Below are 12381 nucleotides of genomic sequence, written 5' to 3' on the forward strand. Positions count from 1 at the left end.
AAATTGGCCTGCTTAATTCATTTTTAATCCTGATAATTAATAAGTTTAGGAATTGATTTATTTTGAAAAACAAGGCTGATGCACCCAATAGCAGCCGCAAGGCCATTTGAGTGGGTCACCAAGATTTGGGCAATGCACCCAGAACCTTGTGCTCAGTAGGGGTGTCTTTTGATTTTCTAAAAGAAGACTTGATGCCCACTGGAGTGTGCAGGCTAGCATGTGGTTGGTATTCCAGATCAGTGTTGCACACCCAAAGCCAGCTCAAATGCACACCTGAAATCTAGTGGAATTAGGTTTAACTACTTGACTTCTTATAAATACTAACCAATTTTTTCATGCACAAACTTCCACCCACTTTTGAAAGAGAAAACTCTACTAATGTTGGCAATTCATCTACCTGTTGAAACCTGTTTTTCTCATTCAATAAACTAGAGCTTCAGTTTTTTTAATTTTTGTGATGGAAATTCATGTTTGAGAGTTTTATTAAATAACCCACCACAATTGCACTGCATACCCATCCGCAGGCCATTATGTAACAGAGCCGCAAGGAGTGGAACTTGGAATGAGTTCTATGGAGCACTAGTGAATCAAGAGCAGGAGCGGAAAGCAAGTGAGAAGCTTTGTGAAAGACTAACGAGTTGGGTTTGTAAGCTCTCTCTTGCTGAGTCTTACATATCTTATGTTACAATTCAAGTATTATTGATTGATTGATTGTTACAAGTTTATTGATATATTTTTTACAATGATTCATGATTCCTATATATAGAAGAGGGTGAGTGTGTAGTAGGTAAGGAGTAGGTGAAGTGAAGGTGGTAGTGGTGTAGTGGGTTAGGTTTAGTGGAGTAGGTGAGGTGGTAGTGGTGTAGTGGGTTAGGTTTAGTGGAGTAGGTTTAAGTGGAGGTGATAGTGGTGTAGTGGGTTAGGTTTAGTGGAGTAGGTTTAAGTGGGTGAAGTAGGTTGTAAAAATTTATGTATTTATTGATTGATGAGTTTATGATTGATGTATTACAAGATTGATTTATTACAATTCCTATACAATCTATATATAGAAGAAAATGTGGTAGTAGGTGTAGTGGAGGTGATAGTGGGTTAGGTGAAGTGGAGTGTGTGGTGAAGTGGAGGTAGGTGAAGTGGAGTGTGTAGTGGAGTAGGTGAAGGTAAAGATGAGAAATTCTAACAGCCCCCCGCAAACTCAAGGAGGAGAGAAACTAACCAACTTGAGTTTGGAGAGAGTAACAAAACAAGAAAAATACATAAAAATAAAAAAGGATAGGAGACACGGTATGGTCGTGTCAGACCGTTGGTGAAGACACTGTATGGGGTGTCATAACGTTGTAGAGGACACTGTATGGTCGTGTCAGACCGTTGGTGAAGACACTGTATGGGGTGTCATAACGTTGTAGAGGACACTGTATGGTGGTGTCAGACCGTTGTAGAAGACAGTTTATGGGGTCATGTCGGACCGTTGTAGAAGACAGTTTATTGGGTCATGTCGGACCGTTGTAGAAGACAGTTTATTGGGTCATGTCGGACCGTTTGTAGAAGACAGTTTAAGGGGTCATGTCGGACCGTTGTAGAAGACAATGTTGTGACAGTTTACGGAGTCTTGCTGGACCCTTGTAGAAACTAACCGGAATCAATGTCGGGACAGTTTACAGAGTCTTGTCGGACCCTTGTAGAAACTAACCGGTATCTATGTCGGGACAGTTTACAGAGTCTTGTCGGACCCTTATAGAAACTAACCGGTATCAAATGTCGGGACAGTTTATAGAGTCTTGTCGGACCCATAAAAAATCGCATCCTCAAAAGGTGCGCCCAATTTTTTAAAAGGCGTGCCATCAAAAGGCGTGCCCAATCCATAAAAAGGCGTGCCATCAAAAGGCGTGCCCAAGCCATCAAAAGGTGTGCCGGACATGATGGCGAGGCACGTGGGCGCCTTGGCTTGCGTGCCCGTTTGTCGGCTGTCGGCAAGTGGCGCGCGATGCGCGGATCGGCCCTGGCTATTTAACCAAGGTTGAGGCAGAGGCAGAGGCAGAGGCTGTGCAAACCAGTTTGAAACCTCTGAATTTTGGCAGTCTGAAACACTCTGTAAAACCTTGCTCTGAAACACTTAGCAACCCAAAACATGGCCTCTTCTTCCCGTCCAGCTACCCAGAACCTGCTCACGCTCTTTCCAGAACTGAACGAGCCCACAGGAGAAATAACTGGTGCGGTGGCCAGTGAACCTCAACCAAACACCTCTGGTTTTGCTCCATTGAACTTTCCGATGCGGTCGGTGGAGCAAAAAATGGCGGTGCAAACTGATATTGAGGCTAATCAGTATACTCTGAAGTCATGCGTGGAAACCATGACGGCGGTCACAAATTTGTCGAACCGGCTGCAGAGTAGGACAAATGAGGTGCAGCAGTTAAACTCCCAGCTGGCTCTGCTCCAACGCATGTATAAGGATGCGCGAGCAGAGATAAGCGTGCGAAGGGCAGAAAACAAGGAGCTGAAGCGGAAGGCCACCGTGATGTTCCGATTTGGAGGGCCGCCATATGCGGCAGTGGAGGAGTATGGGGGAGTGATCATGCCCAGTGGAGTGGGAAACACGGAGGCAACACCGGCAAGGACTGCCCAGGACGGAGGCAAAAAGAAGAGACCTGCAGTAGAGTAGAGAAGGGATGTCGGGGTGTGGCCGTCTGCAGGAAAGAAAGCAAAGCCGTTGTGGTTTGTTGTTGGTGGTGTTGTTGTGGTTGTTGTTGTTGGTTTTTTTTTTTTTTTTTTTTTTTTTTTTTTTGTGTAAAATTATGATCGGGGTTGATCCTCGGCATGAAAGAAATGACAAGTATGTGGAATGGTGTTTTTTTTTTTTTTTTTTTTTTTTTTTTTTTTTTGTGTTTAATAATAATAATAAGAATAAAAAAATAGATAAAGAAAAGAGAGAATATTTGTGAGTGGAGGATGTTGGGGCGATGGTGTATTATTATAGTTTAGAATAACAGTGGAAGCTTTGTTGTGGTTTTAAAAAATGAGATGATGATGTTTGGTAATAGAATATTTTTGTTTTTTTTTTTTTTTTTTTTTTTTTTTTTGAGACAATAAAATAAAGAAAGAAAAAAAAATAATAATAATAATTAAATTTGAAAGCAAACGTAGGAGAGAGAGGGACAAACTTAGGTGGATGGCATGATAAAAAAAAAAACAAAAGAAATAAAAAAAAAAAAAAAAAAAAAAAAAAAAAAAAAGGGAAAAATGCAAAGTGGAGACAAATTGAGTGGATGCTTTGGCTAGTGGTAGGGCCCACCAGCACTATTCATTTCAAAAATGTGGAATGGTGGAATGGTGAGCATGTGTATGCATGTGCTCTCTGTCGGTGGTGTTCATGGGCAGGGGTGAAAAATAGATTTCAAAAGGGAGAGCTTTGGAGGTATAGAGAGCAAGTTGAGAAAGGCCAAAGAGGCCACCAGCAGTAAGGCTTCGGCGAAGGCTTCGGAGCTGTGGGACACGGAGCTCATAGCAGAATAGGGATAGGACTTTCTCTTGAGCATTGAAGGCTGCAACGGTTCGAATGTTGCTCACTCCCTCCCCTGCAATCATGCTTGTCTTGGCATGAGCCTTGGCTGTGTCACCAGCAAACCCTTTGAGAGAGAGTTGCTGAGCAAAGTTGGCTAGGACAAGAAGAGGGAAGGTGGCCAAGATGAGAAGGGAGACCCTCCATTCCACCACAAAAGCAACTATAAACGAAGTGAGGAGGGATGTCATATTTTGCAATATCACAGAGATCCTCTCAGCAATGGCCGATTTCACATCCGCAGCATCTGTAGCTAACCGAGCTGCTACCAGGCTAGAGTTGTGTTCCTCCTCATCGAACCATCCAACTTCATTCCTCAGAATTACTGCAAGCATAATTTTGTGAAGTCTAAGACACCAACTCAAGTGGCAAGCCATGCTCAGATGTGGAGAGGTTCGGCGGACGGCCAAAGCGAGACTGCCGCCCGCCGGTGAAGCAGAATGGTTAAGTTGTTAACCTTGCTCTGATACCATGTAAAAATTTATGTATTTATTGATTGATGAGTTTATGATTGATGTATTACAAGATTGATTTATTACAATTCCTATACAATCTATATATAGAAGAAAATGTGGTAGTAGGTGTAGTGGAGGTGATAGTGGGTTAGGTGAAGTGGAGTGTGTGGTGAAGTGGAGGTAGGTGAAGTGGAGTGTGTAGTGGAGTAGGTGAAGGTAAAGATGAGAAATTCTAATTGATAGGTTTTAACAGCCCCCCGCAAACTCAAGGGGGATAGGAACTAGCCAACTTGAGTTTGGAGAGAGTAACAAAACAAGAAAATACATAAAAATAAAAGAGGATAGGAGACACTGTATGGTCGTGTCAGACCATTGGTGAAGACACTGGATGGTGGTGTCATAACGTTGTAGAGGACACTGTATGGGGGTGTCATAACGTTGCAGAGGACACTGTATGGTGGTGTCATAACGGTGTAGAGGACACTGGATGGCGGTGTCAGACCGATGTAGAAGACAGTTTATGGGGTCATGTCGGACCGTTGTAGCAGACAATGTTGTGACAATTGTTGTGACAGTTTACAGAGTCTTGCTGGACCCTTGTAGAAACTAACCGGAATCAATGTCGGGACAGTTTACAGAGTCTTGTCGGACCCATAAAGGAACTAACCGAAATTAATGTCGGGACAGTTTACAGAGTCTTATCGGACCCTTGAAGGAGCTAACCGGAATCAATGTCGGGACAGTTTACAGAGTCTTGTCGGACCCCTGAAGGAGCTAACCGGAATCAATGTCGGGACAGTTTACAGAGTCTTGTCGGACCCCTGAAGGAGCTAACCAGAATCAATGTCGGGACAGTTTACAGAGTCTTGTCGGACCCTTGAAGGAGCTAACCGGAATCAATGTCGGGACAGTTTACAGAGTCTTGTCGGACCCTTGAAAAAGTTGCACCCTCAAAAGGTGTGCCCAAAGTTGTCAAAAAAGGCGTGCCATCAAAAGGCGTGCCCAACCCATCAAAAGGTGTGCCATCAAAAGGCGTGTCCATTTTATCAAAAGATGTGCCATGAAAAGGCGTGCCAGTGTGTCGAACGGCAAGAGGCGCGCGATGCGCGTGGCTGCCTCGGCTATTTAACCATTACAGGGCCTGAGGCCGAGGCAGAAGCAAAAAAAATTGCGAAATCCTCTGTAAAACTCTTCGTTGTGCTGAGAGAGAGAGGCTGTAACACTGTTGTGCTGAGAGAGAAACTCTGTAATACGCTGTAACACTCTGTTGCCCAGAAAAATGGCCTCGTCCTCGTCTTCCCGTGGACTGCTCACCCTCTTTCCCGACCTCAACGAGTCAACGAGAGAGAGAACTGGTGCGGTGGCACTGGAACCTCAACCAAACACCGCTGGGTATACTCCGTTGAACTTTCCGATGCGGTCTGTGGAGCAAAGAATGACAGTGCTGTCGGATGTGGAGGCCAATCAGTATACTTTGAAGGTATGTGTGGAAAGCATGACGGCGGTCACAAACCTGTCGAACCGGCTGCAGAGTAGGACAAATGAGGTGCAGCAGTTAAACTCCCAACTGGCTCTGCTCCAACGCATGTATAAGGATGCGCAAGCAGAGATAAGCGTGCTAAGGGCAGAAAACAAGGAGCTGAAGCGGAAGGCCACCGTGATGTTCCGATTTGGAGGGCCACCAGATGCGGGAGTGGAGGAGCAGGGAGGAGGCAACTGGCGTGGTGGTCGAGGAAGCACGGAGGCAGTACCGTCAAAGGCTGTCCAAGACGGAGGCAAGAAAAAGAGACCGGCGGCAGAGTAGGTCGGTGGGTGGCCGTCTGCAGAAAAGAAAACAAAGCTGTTGTTGTTGTGATATTTGTTTTGTGGATTGTTGTGGTTGTTGTTGTTGTTGTTGTTTTTTTTTTTTTTTTTTTTTTTTTTTTGTAAAATATGGATCGGGGTTGATCCCGATATGAATAAAATGAGTGTATTGTGAAAAGCCGAATGGCGTGAATGGACAAGACGGAGCAGAAAAAGTAAACTGGAATGATTTTTTTTTTTTTTTTTTTTTTTTTTTTTTGTTTTTTTTTTATTAATAAAATAATAATAATAATAATAATAAATAAAATGAAGTGGAGGCATGGTCTGAATGATGTCTTTGTGAAGTTGGGGGCATGGTCTGACAACGAGTGGGGTGGCATGTAAAGAAAAAAATAAAAAAATAAAAGAAGAAAAGTAAAATAAAATAATAAATAAATAAAAGGAAGTGGAGGGTGTGGTGATAAATAAAATAAAGGAGTGGGGTGAGAGAGGCGAAACAAGGGTGTCCAGAGCCTCAGTGGAGTGACAGGGCTGACAGCAATTTCACTACTAATAATACTCAGCTTGGATGGAGAGCTCTAGGGAACCATCTATCGGGGTTTCCAAACCAGAGCAGGGAGACATCCTCATTGATATTAATGACCGATTCCCTCGTGATTTCCTTTCGGATACATTCTCTAAGGCAATATTGTCTGAGGTTTCATCCGGGTTGAGTCCGCTACAGAAAGACGGAGCTGGTTTGAGCTTCAACATAGAAAATCAGGATCCTAAACACTGGTCAGTTTTCCAGAAATTGGCAGAAGATGAGATCGGCTGAGATCTGCCTCTCGGCTGGAGACAGAAGTCGGAGTCGAGGCCTGGCGGGAGCGCGGTGCCAACGACGGCCTTAGCTACAGCTTCGAGCTCGTCCAGGACGGCGCCGGCAGGGAGCCCCAAGGGAAGTGGGGACTTCGGGTACGGGTTGTGGCCGTACTGCATGTATAGAGGGTTCGTGATGGGAGGGAAGCAAGTGCAGTAAACCCACGGTAGAAGTTAGTGTGCAGTACGTGAACTGCACAGAAGATGCGGCCGCATTCGTGGCATTGTCAGCGGCCGTTGATCTTAGCACGGACGCTGATCTTAACTTGAGGAGGTTCCAATTCAGGGAACTTCAAGCTGCAACAGACAATTTCAGCAGCAAGAACATACTAGGGAAAGGTATGTGTAGAGGTCCGGCGGGCGGCCAAGGCGAGGCTGCCGCCCGCCGGTGAAGCAGAATTATTAGCTTCTCAACCTTGCTCTGATACCATGTTACAATTCAAGTATTATTGATTGATTGATTGTTACAAGTTTATTGATATATTTTTTACAATGATTCATGATTCCTATATATAGAAGAGGGTGAGTGTGTAGTAGGTAAGGAGTAGGTGAAGTGAAGGTGGTAGTGGTGTAGTGGGTTAGGTTTAGTGGAGTAGGTGAGGTGGTAGTGGTGTAGTGGGTTAGGTTTAGTGGAGTAGGTTTAAGTGGAGGTGATAGTGGTGTAGTGGGTTAGGTTTAGTGGAGTAGGTTTAAGTGGGTGAAGTAGGTGATAGGTTTTAACATCTTACATTCATAGTAGATTTTGTTTGGTTGGGTATGCTCATGGTTTTTTCCTTGAAGAAAGTTTTCTTCAAGGTTTTCCACGTTAAATCGTTAAGCCTCTATTTTTATTTTTATTATGATTTATATGTGGTTTATTTTTCCGTGTCCACTATTTCAATAAATTCTTTATTACACTGAAAAGATCTTATCCAATGGTATACTTTACCAATCGTTTTTAATCTTTATCTAGAACTAGTGATACAAGAAAACGCTAACACCTTAGCATTTATGTTATGGAACAGCTTCCGAAACATGTTACCATTTCATTCCAATATAGTGAATTTAGAACCCAAATCAATCCCAAAAAAAATTCTATTTTTCTTTAAAAGGTTTCCTTGGGAGAAAAAAATATTTAAAATATAATGTGCTAAAAACTACAGAGAGTAGTGTTTTGGCAAGACAAAATATACAAAATGGGCCATAATGCTCACACAAATGGGTAAACAAAAAGTTTTTTTTTTTTTTTTTTTTTTAAATAACTATTTTATTGCATGCCTAATTATTAAAAGAAAATTATTTTAGAAGTACCTTAAAATCTATTAATCTAAAATATAGAAGCTACCCCCATCATACCACATTTTACATCATGTCAAGTACCACATTCCCGTTCCTATTCCACATATCAAAACTATCCGCATTGCAAGTAGCATAGTCTAGAAGATTCATATAATTGTTCAGCTCTACCATACATCTTCCTCTCATGTTCCCATTCCAACCACAAATTGGTGAAAATATAGATAATCTTACCTCAGGTAGTAAGTCTTGTAAGCTGATGGACCCTGCTTGAAAAGAATTGACAAGCCATTACGGATCAAAAACGTTCGCAACTGCACAGCACAAGGAGAAGAGTTATGAATATGTAATCAGTTGGACTATCAGAAGAAAAAATTGAGGAAAAAAGCAAACAATACACGGTAAAAAATAAGGCCCTAAGTTAGAAACAAAAACAGGAAAGCAGAAAGCAGACATCTCAAATTGTGTCATAAAAAATCTTTTTTAACTAATACAGTAACTCGTAAGGATCCAAAATTCTACCACTAGAAACCTAAATCCACTAAAAATAATTAATAGAGTTCTAGACTCCAAAAAAAGTAACGAAAATCAAGATACAACAAATAATACTAAACTCCTAAAACCTGTCCTACATTAGCGTGTGTGCATGTGCAAAGCAAAAAAAAGAATCATGTAATTTGAGTCAACAAAGAAAACATAATGTGCTTACAACTAGTCATCTTTTTTATAACTTCTGTTTCTAAATTTACATGAAACTCTTTACTCTCTCACATGTTTAAAATGCCATGTCATAGGGGTAATTAATGTTGGTCACTCTCTTTTATTAACTTATAAGGATATTAAGTCCTCTATTTATAAAGAATTTCTAATTTAGATTCAATTAAACTAAAGAGCTATGTATGTATATAACAAAAGAAGAGTCTTAACAAGCAAACTCTATAATTTTTTCGCTACTTGAAATTTACGAACTTAATGGTTCTATAAATTTAATAAACTATCACCATCCCACCTCATTTCAACCCAACCATCAAATCTATGCTACCCAGAATGAGGATCATTCCCATTCCATCTAGGGATGAGAACGGGAATGATGTACACAGGTAGATTTGTATAGATATATCATAAACCAAACTAAGCCTTAAGTCCCATCAAATAGGGTCGGCTGCATGAATCCTTCTTGTTCACTCGACTCTGTCCAAGGCCATTTCGTTAGTCAAATTAAGGAGATTCATATTTCTATTTACTACATTAGTCCACATCAATCTAAGTCTATCCCTTCCCCTAACACTACCATCTACTGTCACAATATCGCATCTCTTCACTACTGCCTTTGTTAGTCTCCGTTGTATATGACCAAACCATCTCAATCTATTCTCTCTCAACTTATCTTCTATCAATACTACTCCTACCCATTCTCGAATATACTCATTCATAACTCAGTCTTTCTAGTTTTGCCACACATCCACCTTAGTATCCTCATCTCAACAACACTCATCTTATCTACATGTTGTTTCTTAGTTGCCCAACATTCTATCCCATACAAGATCGTTGGTCTAATAACCAATCTATAGAACTTCACTTTTAATCTAATTGGTACTCGTTTATCACATAGTACTCCAGACATACTCTTCCACTTAAGCCAACCCGCTTTAATTCTGTGGATCACATCCGCTCCAATCTCCCCGGTCGTTCTGATAATCGATCCTAAATAACAAAAATGTCCACTCTTAGGTAGTTCTTGGTTCTCAATCTTCACTTCTCCTCTACTTCCATTGTGACTGTTACTAAAATTACACTCCATATATTCTGTTTTAGTTCTGCTTATCTTAAATCCTTTAGATTCAAGTATTTTTCTCCAAATCTCTAAGTTAGTGTTAACTCATTCTCTAGTCTCATCTACTAACACGATATAATCTGCAAAAAACATACACCATAGCACATCATCCTAAAGATTGCGCGTCAATTCATCCATAACTAAAGCGAAAAGATAAGGACTTAAGGATGATCCTTGGAATAACCCTACAGTAATTGAAAAGTTACTCGTCTCTCCAGCAGGCGATCTAATAGTGGTCACCACACCTTCATACATATCTCTAATCACATCAATGTAACCTTTTGTCGACCATTTCTTCTCTAACACCCACCAGATTATATCTCGAGACACTCTATCATATGTTTTCTCAAGATCGATAAAAACCATATATATGTCTCTTTTCTTTCTCTATACTTTTCTATTACTCTCCTCAAAAGATAGATCGCTTCTATTGTTGACCTATCAGGCATAAACCCAAATTGATTCTCAGACACCTCTGTTATATCTCGCAATCGGCATTCCATCACTCTCTCCCACACTTTCATTGTGTGACATGTTAACTTGATTCCTCTATAACTGTTGCAATTCTGGACATCTCCTTTATTCTTATATATTGGCACTAAAATACTCTTCCTCCACTTATCTGGCATTTTCCTAGTCAACAAAATCTTGCTAAATAACCTAATCAATCATGCAACCCCCTTCTTACCCAAACATTTCCACGCTTCAATAGGTATATCATTGGGTTCTAAAGCCTTATTCAATTTCATCTTCTTAAGTGCAAACTCCACTTCAAAGTCCCTAATTCTATGACAGAACCTATAGTCATGGTTTCCCTTATTACTGCCTACTTCCTCCCCTTTTGACCTATCTCCATGTTCCTCATTTAACTTCTCAAAATAGTTCTTTCACCTCTCCTTAATCTCTTTATCCTTCACCAACACCTTAGAGTCCTCACCTTTGATGCACTTAACCTGATTAAAATATCTTACTTTCCTGATTAAAATATCTTACTTTCCTCTCTCTTATCTTAGCAAGTTTGTATATCCTCTTCTCTCCCTCCTTACTATCTAGTCTAGTATATAGGTCATCATAGACTTTCAACTTAGTCCCTCTCACTACTTTTTTAACCTCCTTATTGGCAAATTTGTAGCGCTTAAAATTTTTCTCAGTTCTATCATTTTGTCACTTTTTAAAGCCCTCTTTTTTTTTCATCCTTATTACCGCTTGGACCTCCTCCCTCCACCACCAAGTTTTCCAAAAGTTAAATCCCTTTCCTTTCGACTCTCCAAAAACTTGCTTTGAGATTCTCCTCATACAATTGGCCATCGAGTTCCACATAGCGTCAGCATCATCTTCCAAGTCCCAAGTACTTTCTTTATCCATTATATTCTTAAATGTGTCTAGTTTATCCTCTTTTAGGTCCCACCATCTAGTCCTGCGACGCCCACTATCTTTCCGAGCTTGGTATTGCCCTTTAAAGTATAAATCCAATACCAAAATCCTATGTTGAGACATCAAACTCCCTCCAGGAATCACCTTACAGTTGCTACATTTTAGACGGTCCCCTTTTCTTACTAGAAAATAATCTATTTGGCTCCTAATTGCCCTACTCTTTAAGGTTATCAAATGCTCATCTCTCTTCTTATACATAGTATTGGCCACTACTAGGTCAGAAACCAACGCAAAATCTAAAATATTCTCTCCAGCCTCATTTTTATCACCAAAATCATACCCACCATGCACCCTCTCATAACCTAGTTTATCTACTCTTACATGGCCATTGAAATCACCACCTATAACCAAGTTCTCTCCTACGGGTATCTCCTGTAATACTTCATCCATTTGGTCTCAAAAAACTCTCTTAGTCTGATCATCTAATCCTACTTGAGGGGGGGCGTATGCACTAAAAACGTTCACTATATAATCTCCAATAACTAGTTTAACTAACATAATCCTATTACCTTTCCTAATGACTGCAACTATATTTTCAACCAGACCCTTGACAACTATTATTCCTACCACATTCCTGTGTCTATCCTTACCACTATAATATAGCTTAAAACCGGTATTCTCTACTTCTCGAGCTTTCTCACTCGTCCACTTAGTTTTTTGTACGCAAGCTATACTAACTCTCCTAATCATGACATCTATTAATTTCATAGTCTTACCAGTTAAAATTCCTATATTCCATGTGGCTACCCTAAACCTACAATCTTGGACTAGCTTCTTTATCTGCACTTGTCCAGAAAAACGTGAAAACCTTTGCCCATTTTTCACTACATCCAGGATGCAGCGCCCCTTGCTCACTTTTCGAAACATCCGAAGGTAAGCGCAACACATCACCTAAGGGTTGTATAGATATATCATACACTACTAGAATTCAAGGTACTTCTAAATGTGAGTAATTTTTTTGAATAGACAGTCAATAATATATAGTCAATTATTCTTCCAATTAATCACGTAAAAACACAATTCTAGGAGGCATTATGGCCTATTTTGTTTGACATACCAAAACTCCGCTCTATTATTATTATTTTTTTGATAAATAAATAAATTTTATCACGAAAAACATCAAGAAGATGCTAAAGAATACAAAAGTAGAACCCCAAAATAAAGGGCTA

General features: G+C 40.5%; 1 protein-coding gene across 2 annotated transcripts in view; it reads right to left on the minus strand.

Annotated features, from left to right (window-relative positions):
• RNL (RNAligase) overlaps positions 1-12381 on the minus strand; it is a 63715-nt gene that overhangs the window by 33969 nt on the left and 17365 nt on the right. For both annotated transcript variants that reach the window (XM_082919630.1, XM_082919631.1), the window contains exon 15: positions 8179-8258. In XM_082919630.1, the coding sequence (XP_082775756.1) occupies positions 8179-8258 (80 nt within the window). The remainder of the gene's footprint in view (positions 1-8178; positions 8259-12381) is intronic.

The sequence above is a fragment of the Camellia sinensis genome, chromosome 3 (assembly GCF_055761805.1).
Source record: "Camellia sinensis isolate YWXY chromosome 3, ASM5576180v1, whole genome shotgun sequence".
In the NCBI taxonomy this organism is placed as follows: domain Eukaryota; kingdom Viridiplantae; phylum Streptophyta; class Magnoliopsida; order Ericales; family Theaceae; genus Camellia; species Camellia sinensis.